This window comes from Pseudophryne corroboree, chromosome 6 (assembly GCF_028390025.1).
Source record: "Pseudophryne corroboree isolate aPseCor3 chromosome 6, aPseCor3.hap2, whole genome shotgun sequence".
In the NCBI taxonomy this organism is placed as follows: Eukaryota; Metazoa; Chordata; class Amphibia; order Anura; family Myobatrachidae; genus Pseudophryne; species Pseudophryne corroboree.
Window position 1 is genome coordinate 26,523,566 of NC_086449.1, and position 20,353 is coordinate 26,543,918.

The 20,353-nt window shown below is 51.4% G+C and overlaps 1 protein-coding gene across 1 annotated transcript in view; it reads left to right on the forward strand.

Annotated features, from left to right (window-relative positions):
* LOC134934157 (uncharacterized) overlaps window positions 1–20,353 on the forward strand; it is an 83,051-nt gene extending 62,698 nt beyond the window's left edge. Inside the window, exons 9-13 of the mRNA XM_063929655.1 lie at window positions 7,445–7,523; window positions 10,596–10,643; window positions 17,350–17,468; window positions 17,546–17,693; window positions 17,892–20,353. Of these exons, the coding sequence (XP_063785725.1) occupies window positions 7,445–7,523; window positions 10,596–10,643; window positions 17,350–17,468; window positions 17,546–17,693; window positions 17,892–18,001 (504 nt within the window). The 3' untranslated portion in view covers window positions 18,002–20,353. The remainder of the gene's footprint in view (window positions 1–7,444; window positions 7,524–10,595; window positions 10,644–17,349; window positions 17,469–17,545; window positions 17,694–17,891) is intronic.

The window sequence follows — 20,353 nt, forward strand, 5'->3', positions numbered from 1 at the left end:
AGTGTGGTGCAGGGAGACACAGAGTGATGGCACAGTAGTGTGGTGCAGGGAGATACAGAGTGATGGCACAGTAGTGTGGTGCAGGGAGATACAGAGTGATGGCACAGTAGTGTGGTGCAGGGAGATACAGAGTGACGGCACAGCATGTGGTGCAACGAGATATAGAGTGATGGCACAGCAGTGTGGTTTAGAGGGAGACACAGAAAATAGCACAGCAGTGTGGTGCAGGAAGACACAGAGTGACGGCACAGTGTGGTGCAGGGAGAGACAGAGTGACGGCACAGTAGTGTGGTGCAGGAAGACACAGAGTGACGGCACAGCAGTGTGGTGCAGGGAGACACAGAGTGATGGCACAGTAGTGTGGTACAGGGAGATACAGAGTGACAGCACAGTAGTGTGGTGCAGGGAGACACAGAGTGATGGCACAGTAGTGTGGTGCAGGGAGATACAGAGTGATGGCACAGCAGTGTGGTGCAGGGAGACACAGAGTGATGGCACAGCAGTGTGGTGCAACGAGATACAGAGTGACGGCACAGCAGTGTGGTGCAGGAAGACACAGAGTGACGGCACAGCAGTGTGGTGCAGGGAGATACAGAGTGACAGCACAGCAGTGTGGTGCAGGGAGACACAGAGTGATGGCACAGTAGTGTGGTACAGGGAGATACAGAGTGACAGCACAGTAGTGTGGTGCAGGGAGACACAGAGTGATGGCACAGTAGTGTGGTGCAGGGAGACACAGAGTGATGGCACAGCAGTGTGGTGCAACGAGATACAGAGTGACGGCACAGCAGTGTGGTGCAGGAAGACACAGAGTGATGGTACAGCAGTGTGGTGCAGGGAGATACAAAGTTACGGCGCAGGAGTGTGGTACAGGGAAATACAGAGTGACGGCACAGTAGTGTGGTGCAGGAAGACACAGAGTGACGGCACAGCAGTGTGGTGCAGGGAGACACAGAGTGATGGCACAGCAGTGTGGTGCAGGGAGATACAGTGTTACGGCACAATAGTGTGGTGCAGGGAGACACAGAGTGATGGCACAGCAGTGTGGTGCAGGGAGACACAGAGTGATGGCACAGTAGTGTGGTGCAGGGAGATACAGAGTGATGGCACAGCAGTGTGGTGCAGGGAGATACAGAGTGATGGCACAGCAGTGTGGTGCAGGGAGATACAGAGTGATGGCACAGCAGTGTGGTGCAGGGAGATACAGAGTGATGGCACAGCAGTGTGGTGCAGGGAGACACAGAGTGATGGCACAGTAGTGTGGTGCAACGAGATACAGAGTGATGGCACACGAGTGTGGTGCAGGGAAACACAGAGTGACGGCACAGCGGTGTGGTGCAGGGAGACTCATAGTGACAGCACAGTGGTGTGGTACAGGGAGATACAAAGTGATGGCACAGCGGTGTGGTGCAGGAAGAGGAAGACACAGAGTGACGGCACAGCAGTGTGGTGCAGGGAGATACAGAGTGACAGCACAGCGGTGTGGTGCGGCACAGTAGTGTGGTGCAGAGGGAGACACAGAGTGATGTCACAGAATATGGTGCAACGAGATATAGAGTGATGGCACAGCAGTGTGGTTTAGAGGGAGACACAGAAAATAGCACAGCAGTGTGGTGCACAGAGACACAGAGTAACGGCACAGTAGTGTGGTGCACGTAGATACAGAGTGACGGCACAGGAGTTTGGTGCAGAGAGAGAGATACAGAGTGACGGCACAGTAGTGTGGTGCAGGGAGATACAGAGTGACGGTACAGTAGTGTGATGCACAGAGACACAGAGTGACGGCACAGGAGTGTGGTGACACAGACCGATGGCAGAGGAGTGTGGTGCAGGGAGACACAGAGTGACGGCACAGTAGTGTGGTGCAGGAAGATACAGAGTGACGGCACAGTAGTGTGGTGCAGGAAGATACAGAATGACGGCACAGTAGTGTGGTGCAGGGAGATACAGAGTGACGGCACAGTAGTGTGGTGCAGAGAGAGAGATACAGAGTGACGGCACAGTAGTGTGGTGCAGGGAGATACAGAGTGACGGCACAGCAGTGTGGTGCAGGGAGTTACAGTGTGATGGCACAGTAGTGTGGTGCAGGAAGATACAGAATGACGGCACAGTAGTGTGGTGCAGGGAGATACAGAGTGACGGCACAGTAGTGTGGTGCAGAGAGAGAGATACAGAGTGACGGCACAGTAGTGTGGTGCAGGGAGATACAGAGTGACGGCACAGCAGTGTGGTGCAGGGAGTTACAGTGTGATGGCACAGTAGTGTGGTGCAGGAAGATACAGAATGACGGCACAGTAGTGTGGTGCAGGGAGATACAGAGTGACGGCACAGTAGTGTGGTGCAGAGAGAGAGATACAGAGTGACGGCACAGTAGTGTGGTGCAGGGAGATACAGAGTGACGGCACAGTATTGTGGTGCAGAGAGAGAGATACAGAGTGACGGCACAGTAGTGTGGTGCAGGGAGATACAGAGTGACGGCACAGCAGTGTGGTGCAGGGAGTTACAGTGTGATGGCACAGTAGTGTGGTGCAGGAAGATACAGAATGACGGCACAGTAGTGTGGTGCAGGGAGATACAGAGTGACGGCACAGTAGTGTGGTGCAGAGAGAGAGATACAGAGTGACGGCACAGTAGTGTGGTGCAGGGAGATACAGAGTGACGGCACAGCGGTGTGGTGCAGGGAGATACAGAGTGATGGCACAGTAGTGTGATGCAGGAAGTCACATAGTGATGGCACAGTAGTGTGGTGCAGGAAGATACAGATTCACGGCACGGGAGTGTGGTGCAGTGAGACACAGAGAGATGGCACAGTAGAGTGGTGCACAGAGACACAGAGTGACGGCACAGGAGTGTGGTGCAGGGAGAAACAGAGTGACGGCACAGTAGTGTGGTGCACAGAGACACAGAGTGACGGCACAGGATTGTGGTGCAGGGAGAAACAGAGTGAAGGCACAGCAGTATAGTGCAAGGAGACACGGAGTGACGGCACAGTAGTGTGGTGCAGAGAGAGATACAGAGTGACGGCACAGTGCTGTGGTGCAGAGAGAGATAAAGAGTGACGGCACAGCGGTGTGGTGCAGGGAGATACAGAGTGACGGCACAGTACTGTGGTGCAGAGAGAGATAAAGAGTGACGGCACAGCGGTGTGGTGCAGGGAGATACAGAGTGACGGCACAGTACTGTGGTGCAGAGAGAGATAAAGAGTGACGGCACAGCAGTGTGGTGCAGGGGAGATACAGAGTGATGGCACAGGAATCTGGTGCAGGGAGATACAGAGTGACGGCACAGCAGTGTGGTGCAGGAAGATACAGAGTGATGGCACAGGAATCTGGTGCAGGGAGATACAGAGTGACGGCATAGAAGGGTGGTGCAGGGAGACACAGAGTGACGGCACAGCGGTGTGGTGCAGGGAGATACAGAGTGACGGCATAGAAGGGTGGTGCAGGGAAACACAGAGTGACGGCACAGTGTGGTGTACAGCTTGAGATATATAAAGCAGTGGCAGCCGACAGCTTATCATTAACCAGTTAGCTGACATGGTTGCATGGGATGCAGCCAGCTGGACGGCAGCTTACATAGTGACATCCCATGTGACAGTATCTGGGGGATTTTAGGGGAGATCTCCCCTGTACAGAACGGATCTCCTCTTTCTCCCCCGCCACTGATGTAGCTGTCTGCGACTCGGATCTCCTCTTTCTCCCCCGCCACTGATGTAGCTGTCTGCGACTCGGATCTCCTCTTTCTCCCCCGCCACTGATGTAGCTGTCTGCGACTCGGATCTCCTCTTTCTCCCCCGCCACTGATGTAGCTGTCTGCGACTCGGATCTCCTCTTTCTCCCCGCTACTGATGTAGCTGTCTGCGACTCGGATCTCCTCTTTCTCCCCCGCCACTGATGTAGCTGTCTGCGACTCGGATCTCCTCTTTCTCCCCCGCCACTGATGTAGCTGTCTGCGACTCGGATCTCCTCTTTCTCCCCCGCCACTGATGTAGCTGTCTGCGACTCGGATCTCCTCTTTCTCCCCCGCCACTGATGTAGCTGTCTGCGACTCGGATCTCCTCTTTCTCCCCCGCCACTGATGTAGCTGTCTGCGACTCGGATCTCCTCTTTCTCCCCGCCACTGATGTAGCTGTCTGCGACTCAGATCTCCTCTTTCTCCCCCGCCACTGATGTAGCTGTCTGCGACTCGGATCTCCTCTTTCTCTCCCGCCAGTGATGTAGCTGTCTGCGACTCAGATCTCCTCTTTCTCCCCCGCCACTGATGTAGCTGTCTGCGACTCGGATCTCCTCTTTCTCCCCCGCCACTGATGTAGCTGTCTGCGACTCAGATCTCCTCTTTCTCCCCCACCACTGATGTAGCTGTCTGCGACTTGGATCTCCTCTTTCTCTCCCGCCAGTGATGTAGCTGTCTGCGACTCAGATCTCCTCTTTCTCTCCCGCCAGTGATGTAGCTGTCTGCGACTCGGATCTCCTCTTTCTCCCCCGCCACTGATGTAGCTGTCTGCGACTCGGATCTCCTCTTTCTCCCCCGCCACTGATGTAGCTGTCTGCGACTCGGATCTCCTCTTTCTCCCCCGCCAGTGATGTAGCTGTCTGCGACTCGGATCTCCTCTTTCTCCCCCGCCACTGATGTAGCTGTCTGCGACTTGGATCTCCTCTTTCTTCCCCGCCACTGATGTAGCTGTCTGCGACTCGGATCTCCTCTTTCTCCCCCGCCACTGATGTAGCGGTCTGCGACTCGGATCTCCTCTTTCTCCCCGCCACTGATGTAGCGGTCTGCGACTCGGATCTCCTCTTTCTCCCCCACCACTGATGTAGCTGTCTGCGACTCGGATCTCCTCTTTCTCCCCCGCCACTGATGTAGCCGTCTGCGACTCGGATCTCCTCTTTCTCCCCCGCCACTGATGTAGCTGTCTGCGACTCGGATCTCCTCTTTCTCCCCCCCCCCCCACTGATGTAGCTGTCTGCAACTCGGATCTCCTCTTTCTCCCCCGCCACTGATGTAGCTGTCTGCGACTCGGATCTCCTCTTTCTCCCCCGCCACTGATGTAGCTGTCTGCGACTCGGATCTCCTCTTTCTCCCCCGCCACTGATGTAGCTGTCTGCGACTCGGATCTCCTCTTTCTTCCCCGCCACTGATGTAGCTGTCTGCGACTCGGATCTCCTCTTTCTCCCTCCCCCCCCCCACTGATGTAGCTGTCTGCAACTCGGATCTCCTCTTTCTCCCCCGCCACTGATGTAGCTGTCTGCGACTCGGATCTCCTCTTTCTCCCCGCCACTGATGTAGCTGTCTGCGACTCGGATCTCCTCTTTCTCCCCCGCCACTGATGTAGCTGTCTGCGACTCGGATCTCCTCTTTCTCCCCCGCCACTGATGTAGCTGTCTGCGACTCGGATCTCCTCTTTCTCCTCCGCCACTGATGTAGCTGTCTGCGACTCGGATCTCCTCTTTCTCCCCCGCCACTGATGTAGCGGTCTGCAACTCGGATCTCCTCTTTCTCCCCGCCACTGATGTAGCGGTCTGCGACTCGGATCTCCTCTTTCTCCCCCACCACTGATGTAGCTGTCTGCGACTCGGATCTCCTCTTTCTCCCCCGCCACTGATGTAGCTGTCTGCGACTCGGATCTCCTCTTTCTCCCCCGCCACTGATGTAGCTGTCTGCGACTCGGATCTCCTCTTTCTCCCCGCCACTGATGTAGCTGTCTGCGACTCGGATCTCCTCTTTCTCCCCCGCCACTGATGTAGCTGTCTGCGACTCGGATCTCCTCTTTCTCCCCCGCCACTGATGTAGCGGTCTGCGACTCGGATCTCCTCTTTCTCCCCGCCACTAAAGTAGCGGTCTGCGACTCGGATCTCCTCTTTCTCCCCCACCACTGATGTAGCTGTCTGCGACTCGGATCTCCTCTTTCTCCCCCGCCACTGATGTAGCTGTCTGCGACTCGGATCTCCTCTTTCTCCCCCGCCACTGATGTAGCTGTCTGCGACTCGGATCTCCTCTTTCTCCCCCCCCCCCCCACTGATGTAGCTGTCTGCGACTCGGATCTCCTCTTTCTCCCCCGCCACTGATGTAGCGGTCTGCGACTCGGATCTCCTCTTTCTCCCCCGCCACTGATGTAGCTGTCTGCGACTCGGATCTCCTCTTTCTCCCCCGCCACTGATGTAGCTGTCTGCGACTCGGATCTCCTCTTTCTCCCCCGCCACTGATGTAGCTGTCTGCGACTCGGATCTCCTCTTTCTCCCCCCCCCCCCCCACTGATGTAGCTGTCTGTGACTCGGATCTCCTCTTTCTCCCCCGCCACTGATGTAGCTGTCTGCGACTCGGATCTCCTCTTTCTCCCCCGCCACTGATGTAGCTGTCTGCGACTCGGATCTCCTCTTTCTCCCCCGCCACTGATGTAGCTGTCTGCGACTCAGATCTCCGCTTTCTCCCCCGCCACTGATGTAGCTGTCTGCGACTCGGATCTCCTCTTTCTCCCCCGCCACTGATGTAGCTGTCTGCGACTCGGATCTCCTCTTTCTCCCCGCCACTGATGTAGCTGTCTGCGACTCAGATCTCCTCTTTCTCCCCCGCCACTGATGTAGCTGTCTGCGACTCGGATCTCCTCTTTCTCCCCCGCCACTGATGTAGCTGGCTGCGACTCGGATCTTCTCTTTCTCCCCCGCCACTGATGTAGCTGTCTGCGACTCGGATCTCCTCTTTCTCCCCCGCCAGTGATGTAGCTGTCTGCGACTCGGATCTCCTCTTTCTCCTCCGCCACTGATGTAGCTGTCTGCGACTCAGATCTCCTCTTTCTCCCCCGCCAGTGATGTAGCTGTCTGCGACTCGGATCTCCTCTTTCTCCCCCGCCACTGATGTAGCTGTCTGCGACTCGGATCTCCTCTTTCTCCCCCGCCACTGATGTAGCTGTCTGCGACTCGGATCTCCTCTTTCTCCCCCGCCACTGATGTAGCTGTCTGCGACTCAGATCTCCTCTTTCTCCCCCGCCACTGATGTAGCTGTCTGCGACTCGGATCTCCTCTTTCTCCCCCGCCACTGATGTAGCTGTCTGCGACTCGGATCTCCTCTTTCTCCCCCGCCACTGATGTAGCTGTCTGCGACTGACATGTGCACACATGCATGCCATGCAAATTACATTCTGGACTCCAACACCGGAAGGGAAAATTAAAGCAACACAGAGATCAGCATGGTAACTAGTGATCAGTCCCCCCCCCCCCCCTCCTCCAAGACCTGTGCTGCTGTGATCTGTGTTGGGGCAGGAGGGTTTAATGATCGGGAATGGGGGGGGGGGCAACTGAGCCCACACACAAAATAATTGCCACTGGGCATTCTGTTGCCCCAGGGGTATATTCTAAACTAAAATATTGAAATGTTTTTAAAAAAAATGGGACAATACTGTGCACATAGTGATCTACGTACGGTTTACTTCTGCCTTCCTTGCATTCAGGTGAGGAGGACATGTGAGCCCCCGATGTGCTCGCGGAGGAAGAGAGAGGTCCCAGGAAACAGGAAACAGAGACACAACGGTGAGATGGGGAACAGGCTGCCGCCTCTCCCGGTGCGCCCTCCTTCTGCTCCCACTCTTTAGGGTTAGCTCTACCAGGCCCTGGCACACAGTAAGGTTTGTGCAGCATCCAGCTGTAATAAAGATGTCAGCAATTTGCATTGTGCTAGAGATAATACATCTCTCAACGTGCCATGGCATTTCCACACGGTTCTGCTCCCTTGTTGTTGTGCCAGAGTCAGTACAGGGATCCCAGGATACTGCCACCAAGTGTTGGAGGATGTGCAGCCATCACACATGCAGGGAAAGACTGTGCCACACACTTTATTAACAGTAAGAAGGTATGAGAGTACCATAACCCAGCCAAGCAAGACCACACAGCGATAACTTATGACACAGCGCCATCTACTGTCCTTCCGGTACTGCCTACATGCAATACTCAGCCTGTAGCTATTGCCATACTCCAACACTCCTTCTCAACACCCGAGGTTTAGGGGGTCATTCCGAGTTGTTCGCTCGCTAGCTGCTTTTAGCAGCATTGCACACGCTAGGCGGCCGCCCTCTGGGAGTGTATCTTAGCTTAGTAGAATAGCGAATGAAAGATTAGCAGAACTGCTAATAAATAATTCCTTGCAGTTTCTGAGTAGCTCCAGACCTACTCACAGATTGCGATCAGCTCAGTCCATTTAGTTCCTGGTTTGACGTCACAAACACGCCCTGCGTTCGGCCAGCCACTCCCCCGTTTCTCCAGACACTCCCGCGTTTTTCCCTGATACGCCTGCGTTTTTTAGCACACTCCCGGAAAACGCTCAGTTACCACCCAGAAACGCCCCTTTCCTGTCAATCATTTACCGATCAGCAGTGCGACTGAAAAGCGCCACAGAATCCACAGCAAATCTACTAAGTTTTTAGTTAAATAAATAAGTGCATGCGCCCTGCGTGCCTTGCGCATGCGCATTTTGCAACAAATCGCAGCATAGCGAAAATCGGCAACGAGCGAACAACTCGGAATGACCCCCTTAGTCCATTAGGCTCACTTTTCTTAGTGGCTTGTGATGTCTTTCCCAAGGTGCCGATCAACCGTACCATCTGTGGTAATGTTACACCCTATAGAGTTTCACCTTGCTGGTAGACCAGATGGTATCCAGGGTTGTGGGATCACGTATACTATCTGCACCTGCTGTGTATGAAATCTGGCTTACTCTTGTAGAACTCCTGATTTCTTGCTAGATCCTACACCGATCATCGATTATTTGATCAGAACACATAGGGCCGGTCTCGGTAGCACATTTCTCCTCCTTGAAGGCCATTGCCTTCATACTGTTACTGATGGTCTCATTGCTGGTTCTTGGGGTTCCGTATCCTCTGGAACACTTTCTGTACCCAACAAGAAGCATCCCTTCGTTTCTGTATCGGTCCGCGCTGTTTTCTTACTAAGCAAGGGCTTCGTATACGAAAACTGAGATGTGTTTTACGCTAGGTTTCTCACCACGCCAAAGGTCTTACGGAACGCTATGCAGTGTTCCGGAGGATAATCTGTTTTGAACGGAAGTAGCGGTCGTATCTGTCTCACCCCACCACCTTTGCAAAGTCTATCAGCTACCCCGTTCCGCCCCGGTGTATATATATATATACAGCTGTCTATTGATGCTATATGCTGCGTCAAACTGCCTATATTGTCACTTCCACATGTGAGTGGGGGGTTTCCCTGAAACTTGTCATTGTCACACAGTTCTGTAATACGCACAACACTGTACTGTATTCTTTATTAGACAAGTGACTGTGTACCTGGAACGCAGCAGTCATCTGCCTGTGAGATGCAAGCTGGGGGCTGATTGTGGTGAGTCTGCCTGCATTTTTAAAGTGGCAGCCATTTAAAAGGCAAAACCAACCTGGCTTTGCCTTTTAAATGATCGCTGCTTTAAAAATACGGGGCAGGCTCGCAGGAATGGCGCCCGTTGCGGCATCTTGCAGGCTGCCGCCTAAGGGTCTATTTCAGCTTCAGCTACAAAACTGCAAATGTGCAAATCAGCCGATTACCGAATGACTGCGCATGCGCTGCAACCGCATATTGCGTGCGCGAAGGCCGCAATGCGAACGCAGGCCCAGCAAAGTGCAATTGCATAGAGATTGAAAGGGCGTGATCATATGTGGGAGGTTAACCAAAAAAATCTAATCAGGTACCCAAGGCGCAAACACACTTGTGCAGCCACTTGAGAATGAAAGGGCCACTTCACCCTTAATAGAAATACGATACACAAAAATAATACTCAAGAACGCCTTGCTCAGTGCAGTTTCATATAAAAATGATACTTAATGTCCTTATGTGTTAAAAGGAAAGGATCCAACTTCAATGCGTCTCCTCCTGTGGTGATACAGATGACTCTTCTATTCCACAAATAGTCTCATGATGATATGTAATAAAACATAATAAAACACATCATAGTGTAATATGTCCCATAATATGCTTCTCAAACCAAAATAAATCCACTCAGAGTAGATGGCATACCCCACTCACAATGGAAAAATACAATCTCCGCACATAAAGGTATCTTTATCTGTGAAAATGTTGATGAAAATAAATGCGTACCATACTCACACAAGGATAAGCATGGTCCCTCACATAATGGTTTCTTTGTAAGCTGCTCCAATGCTGTCACCTTTCTGCCCACATGACCTCTCCAAAAGATACCTTTATGTGTGGAGATTGTATTTTTCCATTGTGATTGGATTTATTTTGGTTTGAGAAGCATATTATGGGACATATTACACTTTGATGTTTTTTATTATGTTTTATTACATATCATCATGAGACTATTTGTGGAATTAGAAGAGTCATCTGTATCACCACAAGAGGAGACGCATTGAAGTTGGATCCTTTCCTTTTAACATATGTGGGAGGTTACCTGGCATTTGTGGGGAGCGGTTGGTGAAACGTGCGTCGTTTTCTGACATCAGCTGCGATTAAAAGCATGGCACGAATGCGACTTCAGTAGCGCATATCCTGCGTATGCATGGGTCAACCGGAATTTCTGCGTAGAAAGTAGGGATCACTCAGATGCAGGCTCACAATACAATCTCTTCTCTTTTTCAGGAAGCCGCTGTCTTCTCCATCTGGCAGCTGAATCAGTATTCTCCAATGGTGAGATTCTGTCCTCACTCCTGCTACACCTCTCTCTTGCTTTTATCCCTCTCTAATTCTAACCAGCCGTCATTGTAATACAAAACGTCTTTGACATATATCCCAACGCTGGGGGTAATTCAGACCTGTTCGCTCGCTAGTTTTTTTTTTGCAGTCCTGCAATCGCCTAGTCGCCGGGCTAAACTGCGCAGCAGGCGCATCATACAGGTACAAAGCGGATCGGCGCTCAGCGATGGGTTTGTGCGAAGAATCCATTCGCACGGGCGAACGCAAGGAGATTGACAGGAAGTTCATGGGTGGCAACTGACCATTTTCTGGGAGTGGTTGGAAAAACGCAGGCGTGTCCAAGCGTTTGCAGGGCCGGTGTCTGACGTCAGTTCCGGTCCCGGACAGGCTGATGTGATCGCAGCGGCTGAGTAAGTCCTGGGCTACTCAGAAACTGCACAAGATCTCTTGGTACCGCTCGGCTGCACAAGCGATCGCACACTTGCACAGCTAAAATACCCTCCCCTATGGGCGGCGACTATGCGAACGCAGAACTGCAAAAAAAAAGACTAGTGAGCGACCAGGTCTATATTACCCCCCCACTGTCCTGGCGGTAGACCGCAATAAACGACGAGGCCACGCTACATTAGTGGGGGTGCCAGGTCCCCAAGAGGCCTAATAAGCCCTTTCCGGAACCTTTCCCACACTTCCCCTAAAAATAAGATTTTACTCACCGGTAAATCTATTTCTCGTAGTCCGTAGTGGATGCTGTGACTCCGCAAGGACCATGGGGAATAGCGGCTCCGCAGGAGACTGGGCACAACTAAAGAAAGCTTTAGGACTACCTGGTGTGCACTGGCTCCTCCCACTATGACCCTCCTCCAGACCTCAGTTAGGATACTGTGCCCGGAAGATCTGACACAATAAGGAAGGATTTTGAATCCCGGGTAAGACTCATACCAGCCACACCAATCACACCGTATAACTCGTGATACTATACCCAGTTAACAGTATGAAATATAACTGAGCCTCTCAACAGATGGCTCAACAATAACCCTTTAGTTAGGCAATAACTATATACAAGTATTGCAGACAATCCGCACTTGGGATGGGCTCCCAGCATCCACTACGGACTACGAGAAATAGATTTACCGGTGAGTAAAATCTTATTTTCTATGACGTCCTAAGTGGATGCTGGGACTCCGTAAGGACCATGGGGATTATACCAAAGCTCCCAAACGGGCGGGAGAGTGCGGATGACTCTGCAGCACCGAATGAGCAAACTCTAGGTCCTCCTCAGCCAGGGTATCAAACTTGTAGACTCTTGCAAAAGTGTTTGAACCCGACCAAGTAACAGCTCGGCAAATTTGTAAAGCCGAGACCCCTCGGGCAGCCGCCCAGGAAGAGCCCACTTTCCTCGTGGAATGGGCTTTTACAGATTTAGGGTGCGGCAGTCCAGCCGCAGAATGTGCAAGTTGAATCGTGCTACAGATCCAGCGAGCAATAGTCTGCTTAGAAGCAGGAGCACCCAGCTTGTTGGGTGCATACAGGATAAATAGCGAGTCAGTTTTCCTGACTCCAGCCGTCCTGGAAACATATATTTTTCAGGGCCCTGACTACGTCCAGTAACTTGGAATCCTCCAAGTCCCAAGTAGCCGCAGGCACCACAATAGGTTGGTTCACATGAAAAACTGATACCACCTTAGGAAGGAATTGGGAACGAGTCCTCAATTCCGCCCTACCCATATAAAAAAAATTTATAAGGGCTTTTGCATGATAAAGCCGCTAATTCAGATACACGCCTGGCCGACGCCAAGGCCAACAGCATGACCACTTTCCACGTGAGGTATTTTAGCTCCACGGATTTAAGTGGCTTAACCCAATGCGACTTCAGGAAATCCAACACCACGTTGAGATCCCACGGTGCCACTGGAGGCACAAACGGGGGCTGACTATGCAGCACTCCCTTAACAAAAGTCTGAACTTCAGGCAGTGAAGTCAGTTCTATTTTGGAAGAAAATCGATAGAGCCGAAATCTGGACCTTAATGGAACCCAATTTTAGGCCCATAGTCACCCCTGACTGTAGGAAGTGCAGAAATCGACCTAGCTGAAATTATTCCGTTGGGGCCTTCCTGGCCTCACAGCACGCAACATATTTCCGCCATATGCGGTGATAATGGTTTGCGTTCACTTCTTTCCTAGCTTTAATTAACGTAGGGATAACTTCCTCCGGAATGCCCTTTTCCTTCAGGATCCGGCGTTCAACCGCCATGCCGTCAAACGCAGCCGCGGTACGTCTTGGAACAGACAGGCCCCCTGCTGCAGCAGGTCCTGTCTGAGCGGCAGAGGCCATGGGTCCTCTGAGATCATTTCTTGGAGTTCTGGGTACCAAGCTCTTCTTGGCCAATCCGGAACAATGAGTATAGTTCTTACTCCTCTCCTTCTTATTATTCTCATTACCCTTGGTATGAGAGGCAGAGAAGGGAACACATACACCGACTGGTACACCCACGGTGTTACCAGAGCGTCCACAGCTATCGCCTGAGGGTCCCTTGACCTGGCGCAATATCTTTTTAGCTTTTTGTTGAGGCGGGACGCCACCATGTCCAGCTGTGGCCTTTCCCAACGGTGTACAATCATTTGGAAGACTTCTGGATGAAGTCCCCACTCTCCCGGGTGGAGGTCGTGTCTGCTGAGAAAGTCTGCTTCCCAGTTGTCCACTCCGGGAATGAACACTGCTGACAGTGCTAACACATGATTTTCCGCCCATCGGAGAATCCTTGTGGCTTCTGCCATCGCCATCCTGCTTCTTGTGCCGCCCTGTCGGTTTACATGAGCGACCGCCGTGATGTTGTCTGACTGGATCAGCACCGGCCGGTGTTGAAGCAGGGGTCTAGCCTGACTTAGGGCATTGTAAATGGCCCTTAGTTCCAGAATATTTTTGTGTAGGGAAGTCTCCTGACTTGTCCATAGTCCTTGGAAGTTTCTTCCCTGTGTGACTGCCCCCCAGCCTCGAGGGCTGGCATCCGTGGTCACCAGGACCCAGTCCTGTATGCCGAATCTGCGGCCCTCTAGAAGATGAGCACTCTGCAGCCACCACAACAGCGACACCCTGGCCCTTGGAGACAGGGTTATCCGCCGATGCATCTGAAGATGCGACCCGGACCACTTGTCCAACAGATCCCACTGGAAGATCCTTGCATGGGACCTGGCGAATGGAATTTCTTCGTAAGAAGCTACCATCTTTCCCAGGGCTCGCGTGCATTGATGCACTGACACCTGTATTTGTATTAGGAGGTCTCTGTCTAGAGACGACAACTCCTTGGACTTCTCCTCCGGGAGAAACCCTTTTTATCCTGTTCTGTGTCCAGAACCATACCCAGGAACAGTAGACGCGTCGTAGGAACCAGCTGCGACTTTGGAATATTCAGAATCCAGCCGTGCTGTTGTAGCACTTCCCGAGATAGTGCTACTCCGACGAACAACTGCTCCCTGGACCTCGCCTTTATAAGGAGATCGTCCAAGTACGGGATAATTATTTCGGCCATTACCTTGGTAAATACCCTCGGTGCCGGGGACAGACCAACGGCAATGTCTGGAATTGGTAATGACAATCCTGTACCACAATTTTGAGGTACTCCTGGTGAGGAGGGTAAATAGGGACATGCAGGTAAGCATCCTTGATGTCCAGTGATACCATAAAATTCTCCAGGCTTGCAATAATCGCCCTGAGCGATTCCATTTTGAACTTGAACCTTCGTATATAAGTGTTCAAGGATTTCAATTTTAGAATGGGTCTCACCGAACCGTCTGGTTTCGGTACCACAAACATTTTGGAATAGTAACCCCGGCCTTGTTGAAGGAGGGGTACCTTGATTTCACCTGCTGGAAGTACAGCTTGTGAATTGCCGCCAGTACTACCTCCCTTTCTCCGAGGGCAGCAGGCAAGGCTGATGTGAGGTAACGGCGAGGGGGAGTCGCCTCGAACTCCAGCTTGTATCCCTGTGATACTACTTGCAGAACCTAGGGATCCACCTGTGGGCAAGCCCACTGGTCCCTGAAGTTCCCGAGACGCGCCCCCACCGCACCTGTCTCCACCTGTGGAGCCCCAGCGTCATGCGGTGGACTCAGAGGAAGCGGGGGAAGATTTTTGATCCTGGGAACTGGCTGTCTGGTGCAGCTTTTTCCTTCTTCCCTTGTCTCTGTGCAGAAAGGAAGCGCCTTTGACCCGCTTGCTTTTCTGAAGCCGAAAGGACTGTACCTGCAAATACGGTGCTTTCTTAGGCTGTGAGGAAACCTGAGGTAAAAAATTTTCTTCCCAGCTGTTGCTGTGGATACGAGGTCCCAGAGACCATCCCCAAACAATTCCTCACCCTTATAAGGCAGAATCTCCATGTGCCTTTTAAAGGCAGCATCACCTGTCCACTGCCGGATCTCTAATACCCTCCTGGCAGAATGGACATTGCATTAATTCTGGATGCCAGCCGGCAAATATCCCTCTGTGCATCCCTCATATATAAGACGACGTCTTTAATATGCTCTATGTTAGCAAAATATTATCCCTGTCTAGGGTATTAATATTATCTGACAGGGTATCAGACCACGCTGCAGCCGCACTATTTATGCTGAGGTAATTGCAGGTCTCAGTATAGTACCTGAGTGTGTATATACAGACTTCAGGATAGCCTCCTGCTTTTTATCAGCAGGCTCCTTCAAAGTGGCCGTATCCCAAGACGGCAGTGCCACCTTTTTTGACAAACGTGTGAGCGCCTTATCCACCCTAGGGGATATCTCCCAACGTGACCTATCCTCTGGCAGGAAAGGGTACGCCAGCAGTAACTTTTTAAAAATTACCATTATCTTATCGGGGGAACCCACGCTCTTTACACACTTCATTCACTCATCTGATGGGGGAACAAAACACTGGCTGCTTTTTTTCCCCAAACATGAAACCCCTTTTATGTGGTACTCGGGTTCATGTCAGAAATGTGTAACACATTTTTCATTGCCGAGATCATGCAACGGATGTTCCTAGTGGATTGTGTATATGTCTCAACCTCGTCGACACTGGAGTCAGACTCCGTGTCGACATCTGTGTCAGCCATCTGAGGTAACGGGCGTTTTTTGAGCCCCTGATGGCCTTTGAGACGCCTGGGCAGGCGCGGGCTGAGAAGCCGGCTGTCCCACAGCTGTTTCGTCATCCAGCCTTTTATGTAAGGAGTTGACATTGTCGGTTAATACCTTCCACCTATCCATCCACTCTGGTGTCGGCCACACAGGGGGCGACATCCCATTTATCGGCCTCTGCTCCGCCTCCACGTAACCTTCCTCATCCAACATGTCGACACAGCCGTACTGACACACCGCACACACACAGGGAATGCTCTGACTGAGGACAGGACCCCACAAAGTCCTTTGGGGAGACAGAGAGAGAGTATGCCAGCACACACCAGAGCGCTATATAATGCAGGGATTAACACTATAACTGAGTGATTTTTCCCCCAATAGCTGCTTGTATACACATATTGCGCCTAAATTTAGTGCCCCCACTCTCTTTTTAACCCTTTGAGCCTGAAAACTACAGGGGAGAGCCTGGGGAGCTGTCTTCCAGCTGCACTGTGAAGAAAAAATGGCGCCAGTGTGCTGAGGGAGATAGCCCCGCCCCTTTTTCGGCTGACTTTTCTCCCGCTTTTTTCATGGATTCTGGCAGGGGTAATTTATCACATATATAGCCCTGGGACTATATATTGTGATGATTTGCCAGCCAAGGTGTATTATATTGCCCTCAGGGCGCCCCCCCCCAGCGCCCTGCACCCATCAGTGACCGGAGTGTGAGGTGTGCATGAGGAACAATGGCGCACAGCTGCAGTGCTGTGCGCTACCTTGTTGAAGACAGAAGTCTTCTGCCGCCGATTTTCCAGAACACTTCTTGCTTCTGGCTCTGTAAGGGGGCCGGCGGCGCGGCTCCGGGACCGAACATCGAGGTCGGGTCCTGTGGTCGATCCCTCTGGAGCTAATGGTGTCCAGTAGCCTAAGAAGCCCAAGCTACCACCAGTTAGGTAGGTTCGCTTCTTCTCCCCTTAGTCCCTCGCTGCAGTGAGTCTGTTGCCAGCAGGTCTCACTGTAAAATAAAAAACCTAAATATACTTTCTTTCTAGGAGCTCAGGAGAGCCCCTAGTGTGCATCCAGCTCAGCCGGGCACAAGATTCTAACTGAGGTCTGGAGGAGGGTCTTAGTGGGAGGAGCCAGTGCACACCAGGTAGTCCTAAAGCTTTCTTTAGTTGTGCCCAGTCTCCTGCGGAGCCGCTATTCCCCATGGTCCTTGCGGAGTCCCAGCATCCACTTAGGACGTCAGAGAAACACACGTTACACTTCTGTGTTTCTTCTATTACTTCATTTTACTTTTTATATTATTTTATTTTTTAACTAGCTGAACCGAGAGCCCACATTTTGTAAAAATAAATATAGACAATACTCCCGTACTGCAGGCAATCCCCACCAGGCACACTGGGCAAGCGTTCCAGATCCCACTCCACATTTTTCTGGACTGGGTGGGTCCGAGTCCTACTGACGCGTTTCACTGCGAACCGCGTCATCATGGAAGGAGCTTACTGAGCACATAAACCCAATTTCCGGCCTGGTTTTGGAAGGTTTAGGATGTGTAAACATTGTGCGTCATGACAATGTCATTAAAACGCTCCTTCCTTCCTATCTCTATAGTCTCCAACGACTTCACTGTAATCTCATGGAAGGTGTCCCTCCAAAGGGGGAAGGCTCTAGAGGTCCAAGGTACAAGTGTGAGGGTGCAGAACTCCGGGATATACATCATATACAGCCAGGTAAGACCACCCCATGTCTCCGTGCCCTCACCCCTCACCTCTGCTCCTCGTTACGGGCTGTCTCCCTTGCTTCCCAGGTGTTTTACACGGACAACACCTTCACCATGGGCCACTTAGTGCTGGCGAGGGCGGACGGCGAGACTGGAGACGGTGAACTCCTCCTGCGCTGCGTGCAGAGTATGCCAAAGGATAAAGACCTGGCGTATAACACTTGCTACACTTCCGGTGAGGCCGTCACAGTGCAATGGTTTGTGTATATACAATACTGCAATAGGGTCTCGCTGGGGTCTAAACATGTCAAAGTGAAATAACATTGTAGCCGGCGCTGTGGTAACGGCAGATACGCACAACCACGCCGAGAACTTGGGAAGCTGGAACTTGCGGAGACATTAACGCTGAGTGTTGCTGCTCTTTGCCCTTTAGGCGTCTTCTCACTGCAGAAGGGAACCACCATCACGCTGAGAATCCCACGGCCGAACGCCAGTCTGAATACCAGCAGCGACGCAACGTTCCTGGGTTTCGTCAAGTTATGAATAATATCACCGTGACACATTATAGAATTATAGGATCAGCAATATAGGGAATTATTTACTATAAATGTATAAATGTGTTCCTATATCCAAGGGGTGACCCAAAGTGATAGGGATAAGAGTATATCCCTCCCCCTGCAGGGTGACACAGACAGTAGGGAGCTATAATCCTGTCCCTCCCTCTGCAGGGTGACACAGTAACCAAGGCAGAAGGGAGCTATGAGCCTGCCCCTCCCCCGGGAGGGTGACACAGACAGAAGGGAGCTATGAGCCTATCCCTCCCCCTACAGGGTGACACAGTGACACAGACAGAAGGGAGCTATGAGCCTGTCCCTCCCCCTGCAGGGTGACACAGTGACACAGACAGAAGGAGCTATAAGCCTGCCCCTCCTCCTGCAGGGTGACACAGTGACCCAGGCAGAAGGGAGCTATAAGCCTGTCCCTCCCCCTGCAGGGTGACACAGTGACACAGACAGAAGGGAGCTATGAGCCTGTCCCTCCCCCTGCAGGGTGACACAGACAGAAGGGAGCTATGACTCTGCCCCTCCCCCTGCAGGGTGACACAGTGACACAGACAGAAGGGAGCTATGAGCCTGTCCCTCCCCCTGCAGGGTGACACAGACAGAAGGGAGCTATGACTCTGCCCCTCCCCCTGCAGGGTGACACAGTGATACATAAACTCCCTATTGCCTGTATGTTACTCATCTGTCCCAGCGAGTAACGGTTATTAGTTCGCTCACCGTTCTGTTGGGCCAGTCAGCCGGCCTGCGCAGACACAACAGAGCCAAAATCCCAGATCTGAGCTTTCTATTTCACTATTTCCCCCCAAAAAAAAGGTAAAATAAATAAATAAATGACAATATAAAAACATTATTTATTTAAAAAATGAAATGACGACTTTTATACATTATGGCAATTAAAAAAAAAAAAAGATGCCGTACTCTAAAAATTAGAACAGCCGTCCCTAGGGTCCGCCTGGGAGGGGTTATTGCTGGTGAGAACCCCATTAGTGTATAGGCTGAAGCGCAGTGAAGCACGGTCACCCCTAAATGTCCTACCTGAGACAGAGCCTAACCAAAGCCCAATTGTCCATTAGTAACCTAAGCTCCCATGTAGGGCCCAATGGGAAATGAAGAGAGGTAAGGGGAATCCACTGCAGAAGCCCCTCACCACATGGGGTCTCCACCCAATACCATGCCAGATCCATCACCGGGGTACACGTCCGCCCACCTCACAGCCCAGGCAATGACCTAGCGGGGAGTTCTCACTATAATAAGGGAGTTTCCTGCCCATTGTGGGAGATATGTCTAATACACATATATGTATAATATCAGTCTCCCTTATCGCTGTATATTGTATAACTATAGTAATGTGTATCAGAGGGCTGTATCACAGATACTGTGTTATTTATTTCTGTGTCTTGTCTGCTTGTTGTTCCATAAATACACTGAAAATGCTCCTTCACAATCCAAATTTCCCCTGATTCAGTTCAGTTACCTGGAGTTAATTATAGAATGGCCAACAGTATTAAAAATGACATTTGCATACAGAATATACATGGATACAACATACAATTTGAGCGGTACCATATTAAGGGAGCATATCCATGACGGCTCCTGATGTCGGCCATGCCTCTCTTACAAGCCCTTCATTGGCTTCCCTTCCCTTTCAGAATCCAATTCAAGCTTCTCACACTCGCTTACAAAGCCCTCTCACACTACTCTCCCATCTACATCTCTGACCTTATATCCCTTTACACTCCCACCCGTCCTCTTCACTCTGCTAATGCACGCTGACTCTCCTGTCTTCTGATTACCTCCTCCCACTCCTACCTCCAAGACTTTTCACGTGCTGCACCCTTACTCTGGAATTCTCTACCTCTCCCCCTCAGACTCTCCACCTCTCTACAGAACTTCAAACGGGCTCTCAAGACCCACTTCTTTACCAAATCCAGCCAAATCTCATCCTAACCCTCTGTTCCACGTTCTCTATGTACCCCATCTGTGTCACCCATGTCTGTCTACCCCTCCCCTTTAGAATGTAAGCTCTCACGAGCAGGGCCCTCTTCCCTCATGTGCTTACCCTTTTCTTACTTTAATAATCTTCATCTGCACCAAATCCAGCAGTCTTCTGCCACCTGATACTTATTCCAGTGTCATGTGCTGATGTAACTATGTTTACCCTGTACTTGTCCTATATTGTCATCAACTGTAAGTCGCTGTTTTCCTGTTTGATTATTTGTTTATGTACTCTGTAATTGGGCGCTGCGGAACCCTTGTGGCGCCATTTAAATAAAGGATAATAATAATAATGTTTAGGAAATACTCTTTTGGAATAAAGGCACTTTTTGGAAAA